Below are 26,241 nucleotides of genomic sequence, written 5' to 3'. Positions count from 1 at the left end.
AAGTCACATCACTCTACACACACGAAAGAAGCAAAATAGAGTCCTGGTTTTCAAGAAAAAAAGTGTCTGATACTAGAAAAGGGAGGAGATGCTACAAATTGGGAGTGAAGGAAATGGTACTCCATTCTGAGACGGAGGAGCCTTGAATAGGACAGGGGAGGCACCAGGTAGGACTAGGAGACTTTGCAAAAAGGAAGGCTTTTGTCTATTCTGGAAACCAAAAATCTCATGATGGTCAGATGAGATGAGAAGCACCAGAGTTCCAAAACCCAGGAGGTACTTGGTAATCCACAGTGCTTAACAGCACTGGCTTGAGTCAGCAGGCCAGATCCAAGGGCAAATCTCAGCCCCACACTATCAGGCTGGGTGGTTTTGGGTTAATCCTCCTTGGCTTCAGTGCCTATCTATAAAACTCTCATAGGGTTGTGAGAATTAAGTCATTCAGTAAAGTGCTTAGTATAGAATAAGACTGAGGTATATTTAATAAAATGCTTCATAAATCTTAGCTGCATTATTATTATTACCATTAGAAAGGCAGATTTGAATGAGAGTAGAAATAGCCATTTGATGAGATCATGCACAAAAGCAATGGTTCACATAAAATTTTTTATCTAGTTCATTTTATCTACAAGGAACATCTAAAAGGCTACAGGAAGGCTGGGGGTGTAGCTCAGTGGTAGAGCAGTTGCTTGGCGTGCAAAAGGCCCTAGTTTCCATCCTCAACATAAAAATAAATAGGCTTCAGGAAGTTATGATGCTTGTTTTGACATGCATATCATGTTATGCATACCATCCTTCACTTAGAAATTACAATGTGATCAGTGTATCTGCTTTGTTTTCCCAATTAGGAGGAAAGAGACAGGAAAATGCATGAAATCCGTAATACTCTTAGCTGGCTTTGCCAAAAGATACCAAAACTGTTCTCTGGAGCTTCTGCACCTTCCCTGGAAGTAAACACATGAGATACATGTCTGGTGCCTAAAATCACTTAACCTCCTAGTCCTCTTGTCCACTATGATAGAGGTCAGAGGTGGAAACCTTGAACCTTAGCTCAACTACTAGCCTAACCTCTCCATGTGATCATGAGAAAACATCATCTATGGGATTTTTTTTCTTAATTCTGTACAAGCTTAAAGAAGATTTCCTTATTATTTTTAATTTGCTAAGAGATTGTCATAAATGGGTGTTGAGTCATACTAAAGTTTTTTTTAATACCCAACTACTTATGTATTAGTTTTCTGCTTTAATATGCTAAATAGTGAATTACACTGATATATTTTCCAATCATCAAACAACCTTGCCTTCTGGTGATAACTTGGTCATGATGCATTACTTGATTCATTGTTAGATCTGATTATTTTATTATTTTATTCAGGACTTTGTCATCTATATTTGTGAGTACAATCAGTCCCAATTTCTTCTCTCCCCCCCCCCTCTCTTTTGGTGGTGCTGGGGATTGATCCAGGGCCTTATGCACATGAGGCAGGCACTCTACCAACTGAGCTATATCCCAGCCCTCTTTTTATTTTTTTGTTAAATTAAATGGTTATTTACCCTTATAAAATGAGTTGGAGAAACAGATCTACTTTTGCTACATTCTTCTATGACTGGAATAATATATTTCTTGGATATTTCTTACAATGTGTCAATGATGCCATCTGAATTTGGTGTTATCTTTTTGTGAAAATTTTCAGTTCAGAACCCATGTCAGCTTAGGTTGTTCTTTTTCACCAATACCTTTAACCATGTCCCTGTGTAAGTCCTTAAGGAGACCTCTAGGTAGGGTCCAGCTCCTGGCGGCCTCTGAACCTCACACATCCTTCCACTCCTTCCACCACTCACTCTGGCCACACCAACCTCCTTGTTGCTCCTCAATTGTGCTCAGCAGAGTACAATTCAGAGCCTGTTCTTGCTGCTCCTCTGTCTGGAATGTTCTTTTCCAAAGCTACATGGTTTCAGATCTCTACTAAAAGGTCACCTTATCAGAGAGATCTTCCTGACTACTATTTTTTTTAAAATGCCCTTCTCCACCCTTTCCTTCCCCTCACTCTGCTTTACTGTGTGCCACAGCACCCATGACTATCTGAAAAAATTAGTTTCCTATCCATCTCCCCCAAACCAGAATGTGAGCTCCATGAGAGAAGAAACTTTGTTTCTTTTACTACTATTTTTCAAGGGTATAAAAAGTGCATCTAAGGGTTCGGGTTGTAGCTCAGTGGTAGAACATGTACTTAACATGCATAATCATGGCCCTGGGTCCAATTTCCAGCACCAAAAAATATGTAACTAAAAGGTTTAAAAAGGGTCTCTAATACAGGTTCAATACATGAGTTCACAAATGCCTGCTTCCTTTGGCTTTTCTCAGATGAAACCCTGGGCTATGGGAGGAAAAAGACACTGGCTTCCCCGAGACAGGACTGCAGTCATCTATCCCTGGAGACGTCAGGCAGGAAGGTGACTGCTAAAGTGGGAGGACAGTTTTGAGGTCACTCATGGTGCCTGAGAGAGACCTACCTCCACACTTTTTAAGGCCAGCACATTCTCTTCACTCCTCTGAGCCATTTCCACTTTGGGGGCCACACCACAGATACCACAGATCATATCATTGTAGTCTCGGACAGTGAGGCACTCAAAAGCCCAATAACCATTGCATAGTAGCTCCTGAAGCTGGCTCAGTTCTTCTGAGGTCAGAGTCTTCTCTGGAAGGATAGCAAGAACACTGAGGTTACTGAAGACCCTGAACGCACTAGAGTTTGGCAGTAGCCAGTTAAGAACAGCAATCCTATAAGACTGATTCTTCCCTAGAAATACCCAAGCACACTGATGATTCGGAGGGTAGACACTTGGCTTTCCAGTGCTCAGGGGCAACCCATCGAGCAATTCCAACTGAAGTGACAGTTGCCTTGTACTAGGCATCTCCTAAGTACTAGATGCTGTCCTGAAAGCCTTGATATGTTACCCAATTTAATTCTCATGAAAATTTAATTCTTTATAAACCAGGAGCTAATATTATCCTCATTTTCTCATAGGAGCAACAGAGGCATAGAATATCATACACAAAATTCATACTGCTACAAGGGGCAGAGCTAAGTCTCAAACACAGGCCCATGTGGCTTTAGCACCTTGCTCCACTCCATCGGACCTCACAGCAGGAAAAAGTATAGAAGGATTAGAGCCTGCAGAAATGGGATGGGGAAAGTACAAACAGAAGTAGGAGAGGGAAGGGGCCAAGAATTTCTAGATAGTAAAGACAATGGTTCTCATCCTCAGGTCTCAGCATGAGCCTGCAACTATTAGCAGACATCCAGGAGCTGTGTGTCCACAATGAGTCCAACATGCTGTGAGGCCACAGCTACCTATGACCAAAGTATATGCTTCTAAAAGTCAGCTATGATCCCATGCTACAGATTCCTTGGTGCATGGAAAGACTCATGCTCTCCAAAGTTAGTCTGGCATTTGTAAACTCAGAAGGAAGAGTGTAATAGGATGTCAAGAATATCTCCTTTTCAAAATACCAAACTCTTCTCTGAAACAACCTTTTCAACCGAAGCCTATTACAGAAAATTTCCAGGATGCTTAGGGCTAACCTGGGAAAGGGAGAAAGATGACCTTACCTGTCTGCTCCTGCACTGACTTCAGCACAACACTGACAGATACTCTGGGGTCCTCTCCCAACTTGATCTGGTTTCGGATTGCAAAAAGTAAATCCAAGCTTACTAGCAGCTTGTTTCCCACATTAAAGAGACCTGCAGGTTAAAGAGGCAACAAGGAGTTAACTGTAACATCACACACAATGGAAACAAGCCAAATGCCCATCAAAAGAAGAATACTTAAGGTGTATTCATAAAATAGAAAACTATGCACCTGCAAAATAAAGGAAACCTATCTGCTCTGACATGAAGTTGCCTACAATGTAGTGTTAAATGAAAAAACCAAGTAATGAAATAATATGTATAGTACATTGCTTTGTTTTATTCCAATAAAAAAAAGAAATATTTCCCTACCCCCCAGCTCAGTCCTCAGGACCAAAGGTGTCACTCTTCCTCTACACCTCACACAAGTGCACCATGGGGAAGGGTCAGGAGCATCCTTTAGCCCAGGGATGTGTAGGGGATGTAACAAAGGTTATAAAATCACCCCTACACCAAATCCTGGAATAAAACAACCAGAAGAATTTAAACTCAGTCAATTTAAGACAAAGGAAGGTTATTTTACATTTGTATGAAACATAACACAAATTTGTACAAAAGCAAATTCTGGCATATATGTTCCCAGTGAAAAAGGATATAGAAGAGTGGGAAAGGCCTTTCAGATATGATAGCAAGGGTTGAGACCGTAAGATCAAAGTTCTGGTTACCCAAATATTAAAAACTAAAAAAACTTTGGTGTCCCCAAAATCATGATACATGAACTTAACAAAACAAAAATGGGCATGGTGGCACACACTTGTAATCCCAGTGACTCCAGAGGCTGAGGCAGGAGTATTGCAAATTCAAGGCCAGCCTGAGCAATATAGCAAGGCCCTAAGCAACTTAGTTGAGGCACTGTCTCAAATAAAACAAAGGGCTGGGGATGTGGCTCAATAAAGTGCCCCTGGGTTCAATGCCCAGTACCAAAAAAGAGAAAAACAAAGCCTAAAAGAAGAATGGAAACATTCACAAAAGAAGTTCACAACACAGGAAGAAACCCACAAAGGATCATAAAAAACATATATATACTCTTCCAGTAACCAAAGAAATACAACAAATTAATAAATGATATACCAGTTTTTAACCATCAAATTGACAAACTTTAAAACATTACAATGCTAATCTATAAAAAGTTCCTAATAAGTGAGTTTAGCCAGGTCACTGGATACAAAGTCAACAGACAAAATTCAACCCTATCTTTATATTAACAATGAACAGCTAAAAATGGAATCATGTCCTTTACTTAAAAAAAGGACAGACTCAGGTATAAATTTAACAAAATATATATAGGACCTACCTGTTGAAAACTAAAAAAACTGATGAAATTCTTAAGGGTAAAAATTGTTAACAGTTAAAACGAAAACTTAATAAAATGGAGAGAAAGACCATGTTTGTGGACTGAAAGACCCAATATTTTTAAGCATGTCAACTTTTCTATCTATAAATTCAACACAATCTCAATTAAAATTCTAGTGGAATTTTGTAGCTATTCACAACTTTAAAATTTATATGAAAACACCAAAGGACAAAACTAACAAAATAATTCTGGAAAAACAAGGTTGAAGGGTTCATTCTACCTGATCCTAAGATTCACCATACAGCTAAAATAACTTGCCATTCTCCTGTCTCAGCCTCCCAAGTAGATGGGATAATAGGCACCACCACCATGCCTATTATTTTTTTTCTGATTTATTATTATGAGTATATATTCATTATACAAAATAGTGGGTTTCTGTGTGTTCACATACATGCATATAAGTTACTATGATGTATTCACCCTCAAAATTCATTATTGTTAAGCTAACTTTGTTGTAAACTCTTTAACAGAGTCCTAACACTTGAAAGGTAAAGTTCATCTCCCAGGGCTGAGTCAATCAAAAGGAAGACCCCTTTTCCTCAGAAGCCCCGTTGAATAGGTTCAGGGCACAAAGGACCAGAACTCTGACCCAGGAGGCAGTTCTTAAGCCTGCTTTGGGATGCCTGAGGAGAAAAGAAAGCTGGCACCCACCTGTATAGATGTCCATGAAGCTGTGCAGGGCCAGACAATGAGGGTTCAGACACATCTTCACCTGAGCAGTTACCACCTGCAGTCGGTTAGCTGTCAGAAGCCAGCACTCCTGGGGCCCAGCCAGGGAGCTAATACAAAAAACATCACCAACAAAAAAACAGGGAAATCGATCTCTTCATGCAGGTCTTGGGCATAAGACTGACTTGTCAATGACCAGTGGCAAAATTCTCAACACTTTTGCAGTGGGAAAAGGAAGGTGCTAGAGCTTGGGATCTAAGTTTTTCTAGGGGGAATGTTCCTAATTTGTTGAACATCCAGACCCACATATTATGCTGGGTAGTCCAGATGTAATCTAAATCCTCAAGTGATAATAATAATAGAAATAATAATTACTAATTACATTTAGCAACTGGAAAGGTTTGGAAGTCTAAGGAAAGCAGAGAATAACATCTTCAGAGATACAGCTTCAAAGTTACCTGAAGAAAGGGGCAATATGTCAAGTGGGTTGGAAGCTAGAGGCAGAGTAAAGGGGTACTTACTTCTGTCCCCCTTTGAATAATGGGCTGCTACAGAGAAGGCACTGCGTGGATGGAGACTCATAATAATTCGACCAAGAGGTCTGTTCGATGGTGACTGTTTCCTCATTCACATTGGACAAGATAAGTCGAGAGCTATTGAGTTCATGAATCAAGGCAAAGACCTCAGCCAGCTCTGACTCATTCTCAGGAATCTGCAGGACTTTGCGTAGGAGCTGCAGTGTGGACTGGCGCTGGATCTCCCTCTGTGCTGCACTCAGGGGTTCTGTGGCACTCAGCCCATCTGACAGTGGTGAGCTTGCCTCCTGGGAACGGAGTGAAACAATTATTAGGAAAAAATGAGCCAGCTTCAAGCTAAAAAGCATGAAAGTCTGCAGGTAGCAGAGGGATAACTGAGAGGTGTGAAACCTAGCTACATTCCTGAAAAGCTCAGCAAATAACTCATTGTGTGGCTAAAGGCTGGTGCTCTCTCTCTCTCTCTCTGGGACTATTTTTCTATCTGTAAAATGAGATTATACACACCTTTTGGTAATTGATTTAACTGTAAGCTCCCCATTCATCAGGAGGATAGCAGACAGACCTGGGTTTTAGTTCTGGCAATACCACTTACGGGCTGTACATGTAGAAGGCAATTTATTTGATCTTTACAAGTCTCAGTGTCCTCATATGTGAGATGAAGGATAAAAATACTAGAAATCTAGAGTTATTGTATGGATTAAATGAGATAGTGCAAGTAAACAATTTAGCACAGTGCCTGTGATGCAATGAAGATTATGGTAGTTCTGATACTCAGACAAGAGTCTGTACTGCTTAAAGTATTTGTCTTTAATTCTTTGTGGCTTTTGGGTATAAGAGAATTTTAGACCTATAGCTCTAGGAACAAGATTCTGAATTACTCATGAAAAACAGGTCTTTCTCAGGTGGGTCTCTTTTCAATAGAGGCTCCTCCCTGATCCTTTTGCCAATGCAGCATGAATCACTGACTCCTTTGTGTTCCCAAAGGGCATCCTTTTACTACAGGATTCATCATCTCATAGTTGCTAAATCAATGTGTCCCCCTGCTTCCTTTCACTGAAGATAAGTTCCCAGTTTACTTACTAATTTCCAAGACCAGTACAAAGCCTAAGTCACACAAATTGCCAGACACATCTTACATGGTTTTATAATGCTAACTGCTTAATAATAAGGAGTTTAATTAACTGCATACCTACAAAAACTTTTATCTGTAATAATTCAATTACTTATCTTTCTTCGTGCTAGATTCTAAGTTCCTCAAGGGAAGGGGCCACATCCTATTCATCTCTGAAGGCCTGCCCCACTACAGACATTCAGATATATGCCAGTTGAAAGGAGGAAAGAATTAATGGCTTCAGAAGAGCTGAGTGACAAGGTAGGAGACTGTGTGTTCCCAAACATGACCATGGTGAACCATGAACTGGAAGACCACATGAAAGAAATACTATCCTTTGACTCCAAGATAGTGATGAAGGATAAAGGAAGAACTGAAAGTCATTCCAGCCCAGAGATGTTTTAATTAAGCAGCTGAAGGCAAACTGCATGGAAATATATGGCCACCAGATGGCTCCAAAGGGCAACAGATGCAAAGGCCTTGGTTTCTGACCTAAGTTTTACTTTTTAGGAAACAATAATTACATTTTATTTCTCCAAACTTTAGGAGATTGAAGAGTGAAGGAAAATATGATGAGGGGGGAAATTCTGAAGATGAAAATCCTGAGCATGAGCAGCTACCACTTAATTAATTAGAATGATAAATAAGAATGGGATTTGAAATCAACTAGTAAGAGGTCCCTACACAATTCCTGCTTGGTTGGTAAAGTTAAATTACTTCATCATCCTAGACCTATAGTGCAACAACTATTTCCATGCTGCAAACCACATAAAGAGCCAAAAGGAAATATATGGAAAGAGAAAAGAAAGCACAGAACACCTACCTACACAGAACTCAATTCCATTCCCAAATTTACAGATCCACATATGTATATGAGCTCTAGAGTCAGAGGTGGGGGAAACAGAAACACCTACCTAGAAGGGACTATGGTCTCCGAGGGAGTTAAGAAAAGTTTGATATAAGGTGTGATCACTGCTATGGGAAGCATCCAGCAACAAAGCTCACCTCCAGCAGAGGGCATTTCAGGGAAGCAAGAGAAGTTGGTAAAGCCTATGGACAAACTTTATATGCAACTGCAGGGGTTTACAGACCCCCTGAAGCACTATTTCGGGTCTTTTCTAGGGCTCCTGGCTTGAAGTAAAATGCCCAAACCAAATCCAGCTCACTTGCTTCATTTTACTGAATGGAAAACAAAAGCTCAGGAAAAGAATGCTTCCAACTTGGGGTCACTCCATTCCTAGTTCCAGTACTTTTTTCCATGGAGCCACTGCTACCCATATACTTTAGTTCCACTTCCCCTCATCACGAGGTCAATAACCTCAGAATACCTCCTCAAGTCCAGAAACAGACTGGAAACTTGGTGGTAGTGGTGGTGGGCAGGGGTTGGGGGGGTTCATCACCAGAGACTTTCAGGCTTGAAGCAGTTCTCCCCATCTCTAGTCCTGTCCACTCCCCAAAACGCATAACCCTAACCCTCCTGAAACAACCTTCCTCTAAGCCTCTCCCTGGCTCATGGACATTCAGTTGGGGCCCACTGACTAAAGAACAGACTTTCCAGCCTGGCATTCAAGACCTTCCATGACACAGTCCCAATATGTTTTAAGGTCTTATATCCTTATCCCCATCCCCAAACTCATCACACTCTTTAATTCTGCTCATGCCCATCCTTGAATATGCCTTCCCCTTCTATCCAATTCCTGCTTTTATCTTTTGAGGTTCAGCTTAGACCCTGAGTGGCCAGGCTCCACACTAGATCTTGTGCCCTCCCTTCCCACCTCCCCACAAGACAGATCAGGGACAATTCTCTTCTTACTCTCATTGTATTCCTCTCAAGTGCTCTTCTTTTTCACTTTAAGAAATGCACATATGGAAATTCTAAGAACCTCTGAAAATGCCTGTTTTTCTTGGTTCTAACAATTTAAAATAATAGCCCTAAGGAGACACGTGGAATGTTATGTTACTTTGGTCCAGCTTCAGAGAACAGGTTTGTTAAGAATGCTATATAGCAAAAATTTTGGGTTTTTTTTTTTTTTTTTTTTTTAGTTGTTGAAGAACCTTTTTTTTTATTTTATTTACATGTGGTGCTAAGAATCTAACCCAGTGTCTCACACATGCTAGGCTCTACAACTGAGCCACAACCCCAGCCCAACAAGAGTTTTGTGATTAGCAAAAACTTTCCAAGGAACCTGGTAAGAAGTGACAATTTAGTCTACAAAGTCTTGGGGTTGGAATTTACTGCAGAATGAATCAGCTTACAGGTCATGTACCAGGTCTCAGAGCTAAGAAGACACAACCCTTTCATCCACTTTCTTTCAAATCCTATTTAAGGTCTGTGCTTCCATTCTTTTCAGTGAATGAACTCAGACATCAATGTACCTGGGTGCTATGGTTCAAATGTATCTGCCAAATTCTGTGTGGTTGAAACATAAATCCTCAAAGTCATTTATTAATGAAATTTGAGATGGGACCTTTTGGAGGTGATTGGGTCATGAGGGCTCTGCCTTCAGGAATAATTAATTCAGTAGCAGACTAATGGATTAAAGAGTTACTACAGGAGTGGTTTGTTATAAAAGTGAGCTCTCTCTGGCTCCTTGCTTTGTCTCATCTTGTGCTGTCCTCTGACATGTTATGACCCAGATGCTAAGCAGACACTGATACATTGCTCTTAAACTTCCCAGCCTCCAGAACTGTGAACTAAATAAAACTCTGTTCTTTACCATTAATTCAGTCTTAAGTAGTTGTTGGGCAACAGAAAATAGACTAAGACACTGGGCAATTCCCTAACCTCGGCAATGAGGACAATGCCCAGGGGGAAGGCACTTGCTCAGGTACAGAACTTACAGCCTGGGTCTAGTTCTGATGCTCTAGCTATTATTTCCATTCTTTTATTTCTCCTAAAACAGGTTTACTAACAGAGCCCATTACAAGGCTAGGGGACATATTTGGGGAAGAAACTCACAATGGCCTTGGTAGTTTTCTCAGTCCGGTCTTTGGTAAGGTTAAAACCACAGCTGGGACAAATCCTAGGTTTGTGCCGGTTGGTGTAGACATAGCTACAAGAGGGATTCTTGCACTTTCCCCGGCCTCTTGATGTAGCCAGGCCCAAATCCTAAAAAAGTAAGATCAACATTCAATTCTACTAATGTTAGATTGAACCTGGGCAGAGACGCAAACCAGGATGACTCGCTGTCAGAGAAAATGGCAATTATAAACCAGATTTAGTTTAGTTTCCAAAAGGTCCTGAAGGAAGATGTTTTTCAATTTTAATACAGTCTATACAATTTATCCTTCACTATCTATGGAATTCGTGAGTTTATTCTCAAGGGTAAGAAATTCAAATACCTTCAGGGTCTAGGCAGTTGACAGAGGAAAGCAGTCTGCTTGAATAAGGAAACCTAGAGACTTCGGCAAATCTAAGATTATAAGTCCTGTCTATAAACAAACTGTGACTTCTAGACTCAAAGCTATAAAAAAGTTCATACCTTTAGTATCTGGGCTCCTATGACCATACTGTCTAATCAACCCAAGAGAGATCTGGGCAGATGGTAAACTGACTGGCTTCCAGAGGCAAAACAAGTGAGGATATGGAAGACATGGGAAAAGTAGTAATTAGGTCATTAGAAAAAGAAATCATGAGCAGATCTCCATGATAAGAGACAATCTTCCTAGGGATCAGACCAGATCAGGCATTAACCCACAACACTGCAATGCCTTGTTTTCTACTGAATCCCCAGCACAGAGGTGGCCACAAAAATGTGCTCAATAATTATATATATTTTGGACAGAAGGTCTCGCTATGTTGCCCAGGCTAGCCTAGAACTCCTGGGTAATAACTACTTTTTGAATGAAAGAAAAGATACTTATAAAACCTGTCATTGTAAACTGAGGATTGTTTTGCTCTCACAATCTGTTCAAGTTACTTAAATCAACCAGAGAGACTACCAAAAAGAATCTGACTGGTTGTTACCTTAAGGACCAACCGAACTACAGAATGTTGAGTGATAGGTGCCTCAAAGATACCTAAACCAATGCAGCATTTTATAGTTGGCAAAACTAAGGACCAGAGAAGGAGTCCTGTCCAGGCCATATGGCATGCCAGGAGCAGGGCCAGAACTACTTTTGGACATGGTCTTCCAATTGTCTACAGTGTTTATTTCACTGCTCCATGCTGCTCACCTTGAAAAAGTCACACAATCATTTATCAAGATGTTAAGTGTATTAGGTTGAAAATAAAGGAGAAGGGAAACTTGTGGGAAATGCTAGGCTAACCAAAACAAGTTGCTTTATTAAATTCCTTCTCAAATCCTTTAAGATACTAGTGTTGAATGTCTGTTTTAGGGAGAAAAATGCTTAAAACTTATTTGTGGATCACCCTTTCTAGGCCAAAAGTTCAAAGACTGCTAATGCTAAATCTGGGACTATATTCTCATCGCTGACAACTCTCAACAAAAATATCCTAATCTCAGCTGGTTTATGCTTTATAGAGACCAAGAAAAACCCAAGACAGCCTAGCACACTTACCTAGCACGACCATCTGTGTGGGTGACAGGATCTTTGATATTAACGACTTTTATCTAACTCTGCTCTCACACTAAGCTACCACCACCTTCTCCCCCAGTTTCCTATGTTTCCTCAACCAAAAAAGCAAAACGGAGCTCAACCCCCCACATGGCTACACACTTACCAGTGTGACAGTGCAGCTGTACTTATACGGAGGAAACATATCGGGCTTGACCTCTACAACTTTCACCTGAGGTGTCGTCCTGTTGTTAGGGCCACCTGGTATCTGTGGATCAGAACAAGTTATTTCATGCTGCTTTAAAAAACTCGAACTCCTGAGGTCCTATGTCCTCAAACAACTTAGGGAAATGGCTTGCTGGGGAATTTGTATACTCCAAATAAGCCCTCTGGACTGCTAAATAGCAGTCACCAGCCCACCAAAGGCTAAGTGTCATATCCAGGGGTTGCCAGACTTCTCCAAGTAGCTTCTAACACTGTCTACCAGAAATACCATGAATCAGATTTACAATTATCAGCTGATAAAAGCCCATAATAGCTCTAAACACAAATAACATGATTGACAAATGTTAGTATAGAAGGAGTGTGGAAGACTTGTCACTAAAATATCACAGGATAAGAGGAAAATCATGGTTTTTTTCTCCTCCTTTACCACTACCTACAACATTTTCAAATGCTATTTAAGGAGTATTTATATAAATAAAATAAAGGCATTCTAAATTAAAATTATTCCATAATGGTAAATGTAAACTGAATTTTAGAATACACAATTTCATGTATTTATTAAATGATTTGAGACTAGAATAACAGCTTGTGGCTCTTTAACAAATATCCAGTGTTGTGGTCAAAAGGAGACTACAAAAAAAAAAAAAAAGGAGACTACAGATAAGGCTAGGTGTTTGCTCAAATGACAGAGTACACATGAAGGGATTCTAGAGGCTGGAAGTTGACTAATACCTTCCATCTGTACCACCTGATCATACATTATTATGGTTTGGATCTGGAATGTTCTCCAAAGCCTCATTTGCTGATGGCTTGGTCACCAATGCACAATGTTCTGCCTTACCACAGCTCAGAAACAAAAGAGCCAAGTGACCATGGACAGAAACCTCTAAAACCTCTAAAATAAATCTTTTTCTTTTGATTTTCTCAGGTATTTTATCTCAGTCAATAAAAATCTAATATGTACATATACCCAGAGCTGCCACCACATCTGGGTAAGAAATAGAACAACACTCCAAGTAAAAGTCAGTTGCTATTCTTGTCAAGGCAAATTTAGAACTGTTAAACAAAGTTACCCTACAAACAGCATATAGCCGCTGAGCACAGTGCTATATACCTATAATCCCAGTAATGCAGGAAGCTGAAGTGGGAGGATTATATGTTTGAGGTCAGTCTCAGCAACTTAGGCACCCAGCAACTTTGCAAGCCCTGTCTCAAAATAAAAAATAAAAAGGGCCAGGGATACAGCTCAGTGGTAAAGCACCCGAAATTCAATCCCAAGTATCAAAAAAAAAAAATTGATTATCCTATTCTAAACTGGTTCTTGACAGTTTGAAAACCACAGGCCACAATCCACCAAGAGGTCATGAAATAAATTTAAAGAGTGAAATCGGCATTTTGCCAATAGGACTAGGAAACCCAAAGTGATGTCACATATGAAGGATACTATTTAATTAAATGTTTAATGTGTCTATTTACTGAGCTATGCATAAAAATGTGTTTATTACTGGGTTCGGGGTGAGCATTAGTAGTAGAGTGCTTAGCAAGAGGATTGAGGCCCTGTCTCAATCCTCAGAATAAAAATCAACACACACACACAAACAGATGTGTTACTGAGGTCACGGTAAAGTTTGAAAAATGCTGACTTGAATATCCTTGGATACATGGAATTTTGATATTTAGGAAAATCTTTAAAAGCAATTATTACTGAAAAGAATGAAAAGATATGTTACAAACTAGTACATGGAGTAAGAGTCATGTTTTAGGTTTAAAAAAATTATATTAAAAAATAAACATGAATTCAAGAAAAGACTGAAACTGAAACAGCAGGTTAGTTCTAGGGGGCAGATCAAGAGGGATTTATTTTCTTCTTTCTTTACCTGAATCTTCTGTATTTTCTACAATAACCATGCATTCATTTTTAAGGGAGACAAAGGGGCTAAAGAGACAGGAAAACTAAATGTCAATGTCTAATACTAGATTGGAATCTGTACTGAAGGGGAAAAATGTTCTCTAACTTGGTAAACTGAAAAAACTGGAACATCAATATGAGATTACATTAGTGCATCAAGCTAGGCATGGTAGAGCACACCTACAATCCAGCAACTGAGGAAGCCGACGCAGGAGAACTGCACTTTGAGCAAAGACTCAGCAACTTAACAAGACCTTCAGCAATTTAGTGAGACCATCTCAAAATGAAAAGGACTGGGGATGTAAAGGAACCCTGGGTTCAATCCCCACTACCAAAATAAACAAATTTATTTAAATAGTGCATCGATGTTTCAGTAAAAGAATATCCCTATTCTCAGGAAATACACAAAGTATTAAGGAGTAAAAAGTCACATAACTTACTCTTAAATTATGATATGTTATATATGCACATATATGTGTAGACACACAGGAGAGTGTATGCATAAACACGACTGACTAAGTAAAATGGGCTAATATGCTGATAGGTGACTTTAATAAGTATATGGATGGTCTCTGTACTTTTTTGGAGGGGGATTTTTCCCTAAATTGTGGATTATTTCTAAATAAAATGTTTAAAAACATGTATTCGTTTTATAAAAAGACATGACTTAAATCATTCATGTTAACCTCCTCACAGAGGCCTACCAGTTTTAGAAGTGCCTTTTGCCTAGGGGATTTGATACATTATATATAAGCAGCCAGACCCTTTATGGGGCACTGCTCCCTTCATGGGGGATAGGTCTTACCTTCACCTCACCGGTGCTAGATGGCTGCTGGATGGGCTGGCCCAGCTGCTTCAGTGTGCTTGGTTTCAGGCCACAAGTCCTCACAGAAGGAGACTTATCTGAGAGACCCAGGAGTCAACTGGTGACTTATATGCATTCAGTATCCCAAGTCTTTCCTCTCCATTCTCCACCCCATTGCTGCCTCCTTCCCATCAGACACCCCTAGCTCCCAGGTCTGTCTTAGCTCTTACCACTCAAGGGAAAGGCCTGCCTGGCCCTGGGCAGTCCTATGCTGCTGCCTCGTCCTACATTAGCTGGGGCTGGCAGAATTGCTCTCATGGGTCTTGCTGCAGCCAATAATGAGGGCTTTCCCCGTGCTCTGCCTTTAAGTTCTGGGGCTCTGGGTCCAGTAGTAAGCGGGTCAACTCTGGGGGGAAAAAAACAAGAGGGGAATCTCCTGAAATTATGGAACAAGGGGAAGAAAACCAAAATGCATTTTCTAAACAGCACTTTATTAGAAGATAGTTCAGAAATTAAACTGTCAGTCAGACAGATTAAGTTCAGATTTAATCATTATGTATCTGTGTGGTGCTGGGCAAGGAATTTCACTCTTCTGTTAATCTCAAATTTCTAATATGTAGAATGGGGTAGTAATTACCTATACTTTATGGGGTCATTAAAAATATACAAAAGTATATAACAATGTCAACTGTGTATACTACCAACAGGTATTATAGTTATGACATTTCGTTGCCTCTGATTTAAGCAAGTGCTTTAAGTGTACCAGCCTCCCACATAAAGACAACTGAGAGGCTGCAGAGAACCAAGTGCATGTTTTCTTCAACTTTGCAGCATCAATACTGAGTACATGGCTTGCATCACCGAGGGTCTCAACATGATTTATACATCTCAAAAAAAGTTCATCTAAAGCACACAACTTTATTCTTAAAGGATATTAAACTATCTCTAAAGTACACTATTAAAAAAAAGCAAGATGTAGAAGTATGTTACACTATCATTTCTGTAAAGAACACAGGAAAACACACACACACATATCTACATATTTATATGTGCTTAAAACTATCTCTAGAAGCATCAGAAAGTTGGAAATAGTGACTGTCTCTAAAAAGTAATGACTAAAAGATGAAAGGAGAGAGATATTTTTAAAGTATATTCCTTGTACCTTTTGAGTGTTGACCATGTGAATATATTTCCCATTCAAAAATAAATAGTTAAAAAACCATTAATGTAAACCAGAATTTCTAAACTTGGTATTATTAACATCTTGAGTTAGATACACTCTTTGTTGTGGAAGGCTATTTTGTACATTGGAGGATATTTAGCATCCCTCAAAAATTCTCAAGATGCTAGAAACAAAACCCCTCCCCAGTTGTGACAACTAAAAATATCTTTAAACATTGCCAAAATGTCCCTGGGGCAAAGCTGATCCCACTTGAGAACCACTGATGTAAACGAATAAAGACCTTCAGTTGTAAGAACACAACACCCTACAACAGGGCAACATTAAGAATCCAGTTAAGCCTTTAAAGAAAGAACAGGTGAAAGAAAAAAAAAAAAAAAAAAAAAAGCCCAAATTTATTGACATCCTCCTCTTTGCAAGGTAATGGGTTGCATGCTTTATACAGTCTTCTCTAGTCTACACAGAGAGCCTGTGAGGTGAGGTGATTTTTTTTTTTTTTGAATCTTTTTACTTGTAGATGCACATAATACCTTTATTTTACTTTTTTTTTATTGTAAACAAATAGGATACATTTTGATTCTCTGTACATGGAGTCAAGGCATACCATTCATGTAACCATAAATTTACACAGGGCAATGTTGTTTGATTCACTCTGCCATTTTCCCCCCTTCCCCCACTCCCCACCCAACCCTCTTTTCCCTCTATATAGTCCTTCCTTCCTCCATTCTTCACCCCCTCCCTAACCCTAACCCTAAACCCAACCCTAACCCTAACGCTAACCCCTCCCATCCCCCATTATGTCATCATCCAATATCAGCGAGATCATTCGTCCTTTGGTTTTTTAAGATTGGCCTATCTCACTTAGCATGATATTCTCCAATTTCATCCATTTGCCTGCAAATGTCATAATTTTATCATTCTTCATGGCGGAGTAATATTCCATTGTATATATATATGCCACAGTTTCTTTATCCATTCATCAATTGAAGGACATCTAGGTTGGTTCCACAATCTAGCTATGGTGAATTGAGCAGCTATGAACATTCATATGGCTTTATCTCTGTAGTATGCTGATTTTAAGTCCTTTGGGTATAGGCCAAGGAGTGGGATAGCTGGGTCAAATGGTGGTTCCATTCCAAGCTCTCTGAGGAATCTCCTTACTGCTTTCCAGAGTGGTTGCACTAATTTGCAACCCCACCAGCAATGTATGAGTGTACTTTTTTCCCCACATCCACGCCAACACCTATTGGTGCTTGTGTTCTTGATGATAGCCATTCTAATTGGGGTGAGATGGAATCTTAGGGTAGTTTTGATTTGCATTTCTCTTATTACTAGAGATGTGGAACATTTTTTCATGTATCTGTTGATTGCTTGTACATCTTCTGTGAAGTGTCTATTCATTTCCTTAGCCCATTTGTTGATTGGATTATTTGTATTCTTGGTGTAGAGTTTTTTGAGTTCTTCACATATTCTGGAAATTAGCGCTCTATCTGTAGTATGAGTGGCAAAGATTTTCTCCCACTCTGTAGGCTCTCTCTTCACATTACTGATAGTTTCCTTTGCTGAGAGAAAGCTTTTCAGTTTGAATCTATCCCAGTTGTTGATTCTTGCTTTTATTTCTTGTGCTATAGGAGTCCTGTTAAGGAAGTCTGATCCTAATCCGACATGTTGAAGATTTGGACCTACTTTTTCTTCTACAAGATGCAGGGTCTCTGGTCTGATTCCAAGGTCCTTGATCCATTCTGAGTTGAGTTTTGTGCAGGGTGAGAGATAGGGGTTTAATTTCATTCTGTTGCATATGGTTTTCCAGTTTTCCCAGCACATTTGTTGAAGAGGCTATCTTTTCTCCATTGCATATTTTTGGTCCCTTTGTCTAATATGAGAAAATTGTATTTATTTGGGTTTATGTCCATGTCCTCTATTCTGTACCATTGATCTACCTGTCTATTTTGGTACCAATACCATGCCATTTTTGTTACTATTGCTTTGTAGTAGAGTTGAAGATCTGGTATTGCGATACCCCCTGCTTCACTCTTTCTGCTGAGGATTGCTTTAGCTATTCTGGGTTTCTTATTCTTTCAGATGAATTTCATAATTGCTTGCTCTATTTCTGTAAGGTACATCATTGGGATTTTAATTGGAATTGCATTGAATCTATATAGCACTTTTGGTAGTATGGCCATTTTGACAATATTAATTCTGCCTACCCAAGAACATGGGAGATCTTTCCATCTTCTAAGGTTTTCTTTAATTTCTTTCTTTAGTGTTCTGTAGTTCTCATTGTAGAGGTCTTTCACCTCTTTTGTGAGATTGATTCCCAAGTATTTTATTTTTTTGGAGGCTATTGTGAATGGGGTAGTTTTCCTAACTTCTCTTTCTGAAGATTCATCATTTATGTATAAAACTGCATTGGATTTATGAGCACTGATTTTGTAACCTGCTACTTTACTGAATTCACTTATGAGTTCTAAGTTTCCTGGTGGAATTTCCAGGTTCCTCTAAATATAAAATCATGTCATCAGCGAACAGGGATAGTTTGAGTTCTTCTTTTCCTATTTGTATCCCTTTAATTTCTTTGGTTTGTCTAATTGCTCTGGCTGGAGTTTCAAGGACAATGTTGAATAGAAGTGGTGAAAGAGGGCATCCCTGCCTTGTTCCAGTTTTTAGGGGGAATGTTTTCAGTTTTTCACCATTTAGAATGATATTGGTCTTTTTTTTTTTTTTTTTTTTTTTTTTTGCGGTGCTGGGGATTGAACCCAGGGCCTTGTGCTTGCAAGGCAAGCACTCTACCAACTGAGCTATGTCCATGGGCTTAGCATAGATGGCCTTTACAATGTTAAGGAATGTTCCCATAATCCCTATTTTTTCTAGTGTTTTGAGCATGAAGGGATGCTGTATTTTATCGAATGCTTTTTCTGCATCTATCAAAATAATGATGTGATTCTTAACTTTAAGTCTGTTGATATGGTGAATTAAATTTATTGATTTCCGGATGTTGAACCAACCTTGCGTCCCTGGGATAAAAACCCACTTGATCGTGGTGCACTATCTTTTTAATACATTTTTGTATGCGATTTGCTAAAATTTTGTTGAGAATTTTTACCTCGATGTTCATTAAGGATATTGGTCTGAAATTTTCTTTCCTCGATGTGTCTCTGTCTGGTTTAGGTATCAGGGTGATATTGGCTTCATAGAATGAGTTTGGGAGGATTCCCTCCTCTTCTATTTCATGGAATACTTTGAGAAGTATTGGAATGAGCTCTTCTTTAAAGATTTTGTAGAACTTGGCTGAGAACCCATCGGGTCCTGGACTTTTCTTTGTTGGTAGGCTTTTGATGACCTCTTCTATTTCACTGCTTGAAATTGATTTATTTAAGTTGTGTATGTCCTCCTCGTTCAGTTTAGGTAATTCATATGTCTCTAGAAACTTGTTGATGTCTTCGAGGTTTTCTGTTTTGTTGGAATATAGGTTTTCAAAATAGCTTCTAATTATGGTTTGTATTTCACTCGTGTCTGTTGTGATATTTCCTTGTTCATTCTGAATTTAGTAATTTGAGTTTTCTCCCTCTTTCTCTTTGTTAGTGTGGCTAAGGGTTTATCAATTTTGTTTATTTTTTCAAAGAACCAACTATTTCTTTTGTTAATTTTTCCGATTGTTTCTTTTGTTTCAATTTCATTGATTCCGGCTCTGATTTTAACTATTTCCTGTCTTCTACTACTTTTTGTGTTGGTCTGCTCTTCTTTTTCTAGGGCTTTGAACTGTAGTGTTAAGTCGTTTATTTGTTGATTTTTACTTCTTTTTTTGAATGTGCCCCATGAAATAAATCTTCCTCTAAGTACTGCTTTCATAGTGTCCCAGAGATTTTGATATGATGTGTCTTTGTTCTTGTTTACTTCTAAGAATTTTTTTTATTTCCCTCCTGATGTCTTCTGTTATATAATAGCGTATTATAATGTATTATTTAATACATCATATAATAGCATATTATTTAATCTCCGGGTATTGGAGAAGTTTCTGTTTTTTACTCTGTCATTTATTTCTAATTTCAATCCATTATGATCTGATAGAGTACAAGGTAGTATCTCTATCTTCTTGAATTTGCTAACAGTAGCTTTGTGGCATAAAATATGGTCTATTTTAGAGAAGGATCCATGTGCTGCTGAGAAGAAAGGGTATTCGTTCTTTGTTGGATGGTATATTCTATATATGTCCGTTAAGTCCAAACTGTTGATTGTGTTATTGAGATCTATGGTTTCTTTATTCAATTTTTGTTTGGAAGATCTATCCAGTGGTGAGAGAGGTGTGTTAAAATCGCCTAGTATTATTGTGTTGTGGTCTATTTGATTTCTGGAATTGAGAAGGATTTGTTTGACATACATGGATGAGCCAATGTTCGGGGCATAGATATTTATGATTGTTATGTCTTGCTGATTTATGCTTCCCTTAAGCAGTATGTAAGTCCTTCTTTATCCCTTCTGACTAGTTTTGGCTTGAAGTCCACATTATCTGACATGAGGATAGATACTCCAGCTTTTTTGCTGTGTCCATGTGCATGGTATGCTTTTTCCCATCCTTTCACCTTTAGTCTATGGGTATCTCTTTCAATGAGATGAGTCTCTTGCAGGCAGCATATTGTTAGATTTTTCTTTTTAATCCAATCTGCCAGTCTATGTCCTTTGATTGATGAGTTCAGGCCATTAACATTCAGGGTTATTATTGTGATATTTGTATTCCCAGTCATTTGACTCATTTTTGTTTTTTGACCCGATTTGGTTTCTCCTTTATTTGGCTATTCCTTTAGGCTAGTTCCTCCCGTTGCTGATTTGCATCATTGTTTTTCATCTCTTCCTCATGGAATATTTTGCTGAGAATATTCTGTAATGCCGGTTTTCTTTTTGTAAATTCTTTTAGCTTTTGTTTATCATGGAAGGATTTTATTTCATCGTCAAATCTGAAAGTAAGTTTTGCTGGGTATAAGATTCTTGGTTGGCATCCGTTTTCTTTCAGGGCTTGGTAAATTTTTTTTGTTGTTGTGTTTTTCTTTGTTTTGTTTTGTTTTGTTTTTTTTGGGTGCTGGGGATCAAACCCAGGGCCTTGTGCTTACAAGGCAAGCACTCTACCGACTGAGCTATCTCCCCAGCCCCCAGGGCTTGGTAAATGTTGTTCCAGGCCCTTCTAGCTTTTAGGGTCTGGATTGAAAAATCTGCTGATATCTGTATTGGTTTCCCCCTGAATGTAATTTGATTCTTTTCTCTCGCGGTCTTTAAAATTCTGTCTTTATTTTGTATGTTAGGTATTTTCATAATAATGTGCCTTGGTGTGGGTCTGTTGTAATTTTGTGTATTTGGAGTCCTATAAGCCTCTTGTATCTGGTTTTCCATTTCCCTCTTCAGATTTGGGAAATTTTCTGATATTATTTCATTGAATAGACTGTTCATTCCTTTGGTTTGTTTCTCTAAGCCTTCCTCAATCCCAATAATTCTTAAATTTGGTCTTTTCATGATATTCCATAATTCTTGTAGAGTCTGTTCATGATTTCTTACCATCTTCTCTCTTTGGTCAACTTTGGTTTCAAGATTAAATATTTTGTCTTCAATGTCTGAGGTTCTGTCTTCCAGGTGTTCTATCCTATTGGTTATGCTTTCTATGGAGTTTTTAACTTGGTTTATTGTTTCCTTCAAGGATTTCTGGTTTTTTTTTCAGCATCTCTAACTCTTTATTGAAATGATCTCTTGTTTCCTGTATTTGCTCTGTTAACTGTTGATTGGTGCGATCATTTAATGCCTGCATTTGCTCTTTCATCTCCTCGTTTGCTTCCCTGATTGTTTTAATTATGTACATCCTGAACTCCCTTTCTGACATTTCTTCTGCTGTGCTGTCATTGGGTTTTATTGATATAGTATCTAGGTTTGTTTGGGACATTTTCTTCCCTTGTTTTCTCATACTGGTCAGATATCAGTGGGACTCTGAGATATTGCAGATTTCCTCTTTGGCTTATAGTGTCCCTGCAGATTTCCAGTATATCACCTCCCAGCCTTCAGTAGCCTGAAGTCTTGGAGGAACTTGATAATGCAGTGCTTCCAAAGAAAGCTGCCCCTAGCCCGCTACTGGTTCCAGGGCTGGGGGATGGCTCTGTGCGGAAAGGCTCTCACTGGGCGGCCTGCTCCAAGAAGCTGGCTGTGGAACGAGCCTGCCGTCGGAGGGAGCAGGGCTGCTTGGGGAAGTCTCTGGCTGCCCTGCCCTGGTCCCAGAAGCTGCCTGCGGGCCGGGGCCCGCTGCTGGGTCTGGGGCTTGGAGCTGGCTCTGTGCGGAAAGGCTCTCACTGGGCGGCCTGCTCCAAGAAGCTGGCCGTGGAAGGAACCTGCCGCCGGAGGGAGCAGGGCTGCTTGGGGAAGACTCTAGCTGCCCTGCCCTGTTCCGAGAAGCTGCCCCTCTCCAGGCCTGCCGCCTTGGCTGAACTTCACCCGGTGGGAGAGACTCACTCCGCGGCTCTATGTTAGTCCAAGTCTCTCATTGCCTCCCCTTCTTGAATCCTGGGTTCTGGAGCAACGGGAGATGCAGTCACCCGCTAGTCCGCCATCTTGAATTCCTACTTATTTATTTTTATGTGGTGCTGAGAATCAAACCCAGTGCCTCCACCACTGAGCTACAACCCCAGTTCGAGGAAGAGATTTTTTAAATATCCAACTCAAGATTTTTCAGAAAAGAAAACTGAAGGCAAGAGGTATGAAGTGACTATGCCCAAGGTCAAACATAAGCTAGGGAAGATCATCACTAGAAATGAGTTTTCTGAATAGCAGTTAAAGACTCTTGATAGAGGGTATAAGGCTTCTTTCCAGATATGATTCCCAGGATTGATAACTCATAGTTAATAATACTGCCCCATAGCTTGTACCAGAAAGATTCTCACAAATGCTATAGGAAACTGACAAGAAAGGTGTACAAGAAATCTGACATCAGAGCATGGATATCATGCATAGGGGGAAATGCAAATCACTACATGTCTCTAGGCCTTGGTTTTTGTATCTCTAAGAGGAACCATTAGCATGGCTCTGCTATGTCTCACAGGAATTCTGTAAAGACAAGTAAATGTGGGACATTTCCAAAGCTTCTATAGATACAGTCCCAATTATAACCACATTGACTTACCCTGCAGATTTCTTAGGAGCAGCGAGCAGACTGGAGGTGCTGGTTCCCTCAGCTGATAGTGGTATGTCTGATCCAGGAATGTCACACTCAGTTGTCCCCAGAAGGACCTCAGGTTGCACACCACTCTTGACAACTGGTATCTTAGTGACAGCGGTACCACAACTACCAGGAGTTTCCTTGACCAAAAAATGGGCATCGGAGATGATCACTTCCTCCCACTCATTCTCCTCACTCACTTCTCTTGGAGGAGCTACATTTAAGAGCTGGCTTACAGCCTCTGAGTTCTCCAGAGTCAGTTTGGAGGCATTTTCCTTAGAGGAATTTTGCTCAGTGATGACAGGATGCTGATTTCTTTTAACCAAAGAACTTCTGGAAGAGACACCTGAAGCCAATTCTACTTTGACTTTGGCTGGCTTTTCCTAGAAAAAAGTAAGAACATATTATATGCATTTTACAAGTGATAACAACACACATGAAGATTCTCTCTTTGATCCTCTTAAAAATAAAGTATTAAAAATTGAAGTCCACAGAGAAGGGGTTAACTTAAGGTCCCAAAACGGCCTGAATCTAAGTCTTCAGATTCTAAGGTTCCTTCACTACAGTATTAAATATCTTAGTTAGAATAAATCTATTCTCCTTCTAACAAATTTCTTTTTGGCATACCTCTTTTTATAAAAATGTTAGCAATTTTGTAGTCTGACTTTTGATTTTCAAAGCCCCCTCTCTAGAAGAGGTTCACAGACTGTCATATTGGGCCTCTAAGTCCAAAGCTATTTACCTTAGTGGTACCATTGCAGTCAGTTTCACATCATGTTTCCACTTCCTGGCAGAAAACCTTGCCTTCAGTCCCAGATTCTTTCAGACAAGTCTTTAGAATGACTTTCACATATGCCATTTATTTCATACTGGGTCAAATTACCTCATACATATTAATTTTGTGCTAGAAAATATTCAAACTCATTAAAAACTGCAGCTGCTATCTCAGATCTACTTTTTTAAAATCCTTGGTCCCTTAGCTTTTATCCAAGCACCTCTATGGAAACAATAGCATTCACACACACACACACACACACAGAAACACACACAAATACATACACTTAAAAACATTTTTTAAAAACAGTAGTTGTCTCTGGGATAGGTTTCAGAAGCGAGTCTTTCCTTCCATGTGTATCATGAAAGGTACTAGAAACTAGCACACTGAAAACATGAAAGCTAGGTTCTGCTCCATTCCTAATTAGGTACATGGCCTAAGGCAAGCTTCATCTGAATCCTCGTTTCCCCATTATGAAGTAACACAGGGTTGGGCTCTCAGTGTTTGTCAACAGGAGCAAGACAGGATTTTGGGTAGCCCAGTTTATTGTGCAGGACCCCCGCTGCACGTTCCAGGAAGTTTAGCCTCCGCAACTGTTATTAAATTCACCTACTGACTACCAAAACCCCCTCACATTTCCAAAGTCAGCTGGGTGGTGTACTCTTTCTGGTTACAGACCAATAACCAAAGACATTTAGAGCTCTCCAGTAAAGTATTCTCAAATCCTAACATACACTAGCCCAAGGATGAATAAACACGAAAGTTCCATGTAAATTGCAGAATTTATTTAGCACACAGTGGGAAAGCAGAAAAACAGCAGACTATACCCATTTCTTGAATGTGCTTGTTGAAGAAAATACTGCTTATTAAATAGGCCATTTCAGACAAAAATCATTTGCAGGAATGATAATATAAGCAATCTCAGCAAAAATTCTATCTGGTGATCCCACATTTCCTTAACTTAATTGACCCTTTTAGATGTTGCTTTCTTTCAAGATGAAAGTTAAATACAACCAGCAGTCCTTTCAGAGAGAACTCAATTACCACTACGAGAGCCCATAAGAAGGAAGCCTTGCGCTAAACAGCCCTTATCTTTTGTCCCATCCAATTAATTAGGAACTACACCACATATTCCTTGGGCTAACTGTAGCCAGTATAAACTCTAGAACAAAACAAGAAAAGATGAGTCATTTCCTGACTGGTACAAAAACATATGTAGCCTACAGAAACAATTTATATTTGCTGCCTCAAACATCAGAACTCAAGAAATCTTAGATGCTGCAGCTAAATGACATAGTAATGTCCAAGAAGTGTATAGTGGAAAAGGTGCTGGCATAATTAACTGTAGAACTTAGCAAGTCACTTCTCCTTAATCAATTTTTCTCTCAGCTAAAAACTTAAAAGAGTTGAACTACCTGATAACCAGTCACTGTTTATCTCTAAAATTCTAAAGTGCATTGATGCTGAAGTGTTACCTTTTTTCTCTTTTCAAACTCACTCTAATGCTGGGGAAAAAAAATTCTGACTTAGCAAATCAAAATGGGGGAACAATGTAAGAATAAATTAATGGCTTCACAGAGGTACACCAGAGAAAATGAACACAAAGAAACTCAACAAAACTTCAGAAGTGATAATATGCATAGCAATAATAGATAATAGTTATATAAATGTCAATCTTGACAACAGGGAACATTTACTGAGGTTTAATACATATGAAGAACTGTGCCATTCACTTATGGATGATCTCATTTAGGTCTTCCAGTGACCCTTTTAAGGAAGCTACTATTCTTTTTTTCCTTAAAATGATAATAGAAATTTAATGTTTCTTGTACCTAGAAAGATCAAAGCTAAGAGCCTTAGAGACAATTTTATTTCTGTCAAAATTAACATGGTTTCAAGTTGTTATAATTTTTCCTCATTTACAATTATCTTTACAAAGTCAAGAATAAAACTCATAACTTTTAAAATCTTAAAAAATGAACACTTTGTTATAAGAAAGAGAGATCAAGAGGAGGCAGACGCACAGCTGTCTTCAGGTGAGGCTTGAACTGATACCTTAAAGGATGGGACCTAATCAACTTTTTCTTGCCTATTTTTGGCTCCTGCTTCTTTGACAAGAGTTCTCTTTTCAGCAGTTTTCCCTTGTCTGCCACTCAGTCTCAAGCTAAAGGCTTCCTCAATTACATACAACATGACAAGTCAATTCTTTCCCTTTTTTGTTTGGTACAAAGCCTTGGGCTTCAGTTCAATTCATTCAACCCAGATCAGTGGCCACTCCCAC

The 26,241-nt window shown here is 39.3% G+C and overlaps 1 protein-coding gene across 2 annotated transcripts in view; it reads right to left on the bottom strand.

Annotated features, from left to right (window-relative positions):
- Window positions 1–26,241, bottom strand: part of Hmgxb3 (HMG-box containing 3) — a 59,559-nt gene that overhangs the window by 9,112 nt on the left and 24,206 nt on the right. Inside the window, exons 7-15 of one of the 2 annotated variants that reach the window (XM_047555079.1) lie at window positions 23,150–23,568; window positions 15,050–15,225; window positions 14,820–14,917; window positions 12,047–12,148; window positions 10,322–10,471; window positions 6,237–6,538; window positions 5,698–5,825; window positions 3,615–3,746; window positions 2,515–2,699 (exon numbers count right to left, since the gene is read on the bottom strand). In XM_047555079.1, the coding sequence (XP_047411035.1) occupies window positions 2,515–2,699; window positions 3,615–3,746; window positions 5,698–5,825; window positions 6,237–6,538; window positions 10,322–10,471; window positions 12,047–12,148; window positions 14,820–14,917; window positions 15,050–15,225; window positions 23,150–23,568 (1,692 nt within the window). The remainder of the gene's footprint in view (window positions 1–2,514; window positions 2,700–3,614; window positions 3,747–5,697; window positions 5,826–6,236; window positions 6,539–10,321; window positions 10,472–12,046; window positions 12,149–14,819; window positions 14,918–15,049; window positions 15,226–23,149; window positions 23,569–26,241) is intronic. The other variant, XM_047555080.1, reaches the window with a different exon arrangement.

The sequence above is a fragment of the Sciurus carolinensis genome, chromosome 6 (assembly GCF_902686445.1).
Source record: "Sciurus carolinensis chromosome 6, mSciCar1.2, whole genome shotgun sequence".
NCBI classification, from domain to species: Eukaryota; Metazoa; Chordata; class Mammalia; order Rodentia; family Sciuridae; genus Sciurus; species Sciurus carolinensis.
Note: the sequence above shows the minus strand (reverse complement) of the source record. Positions and strands in the feature narration are given on the sequence as shown.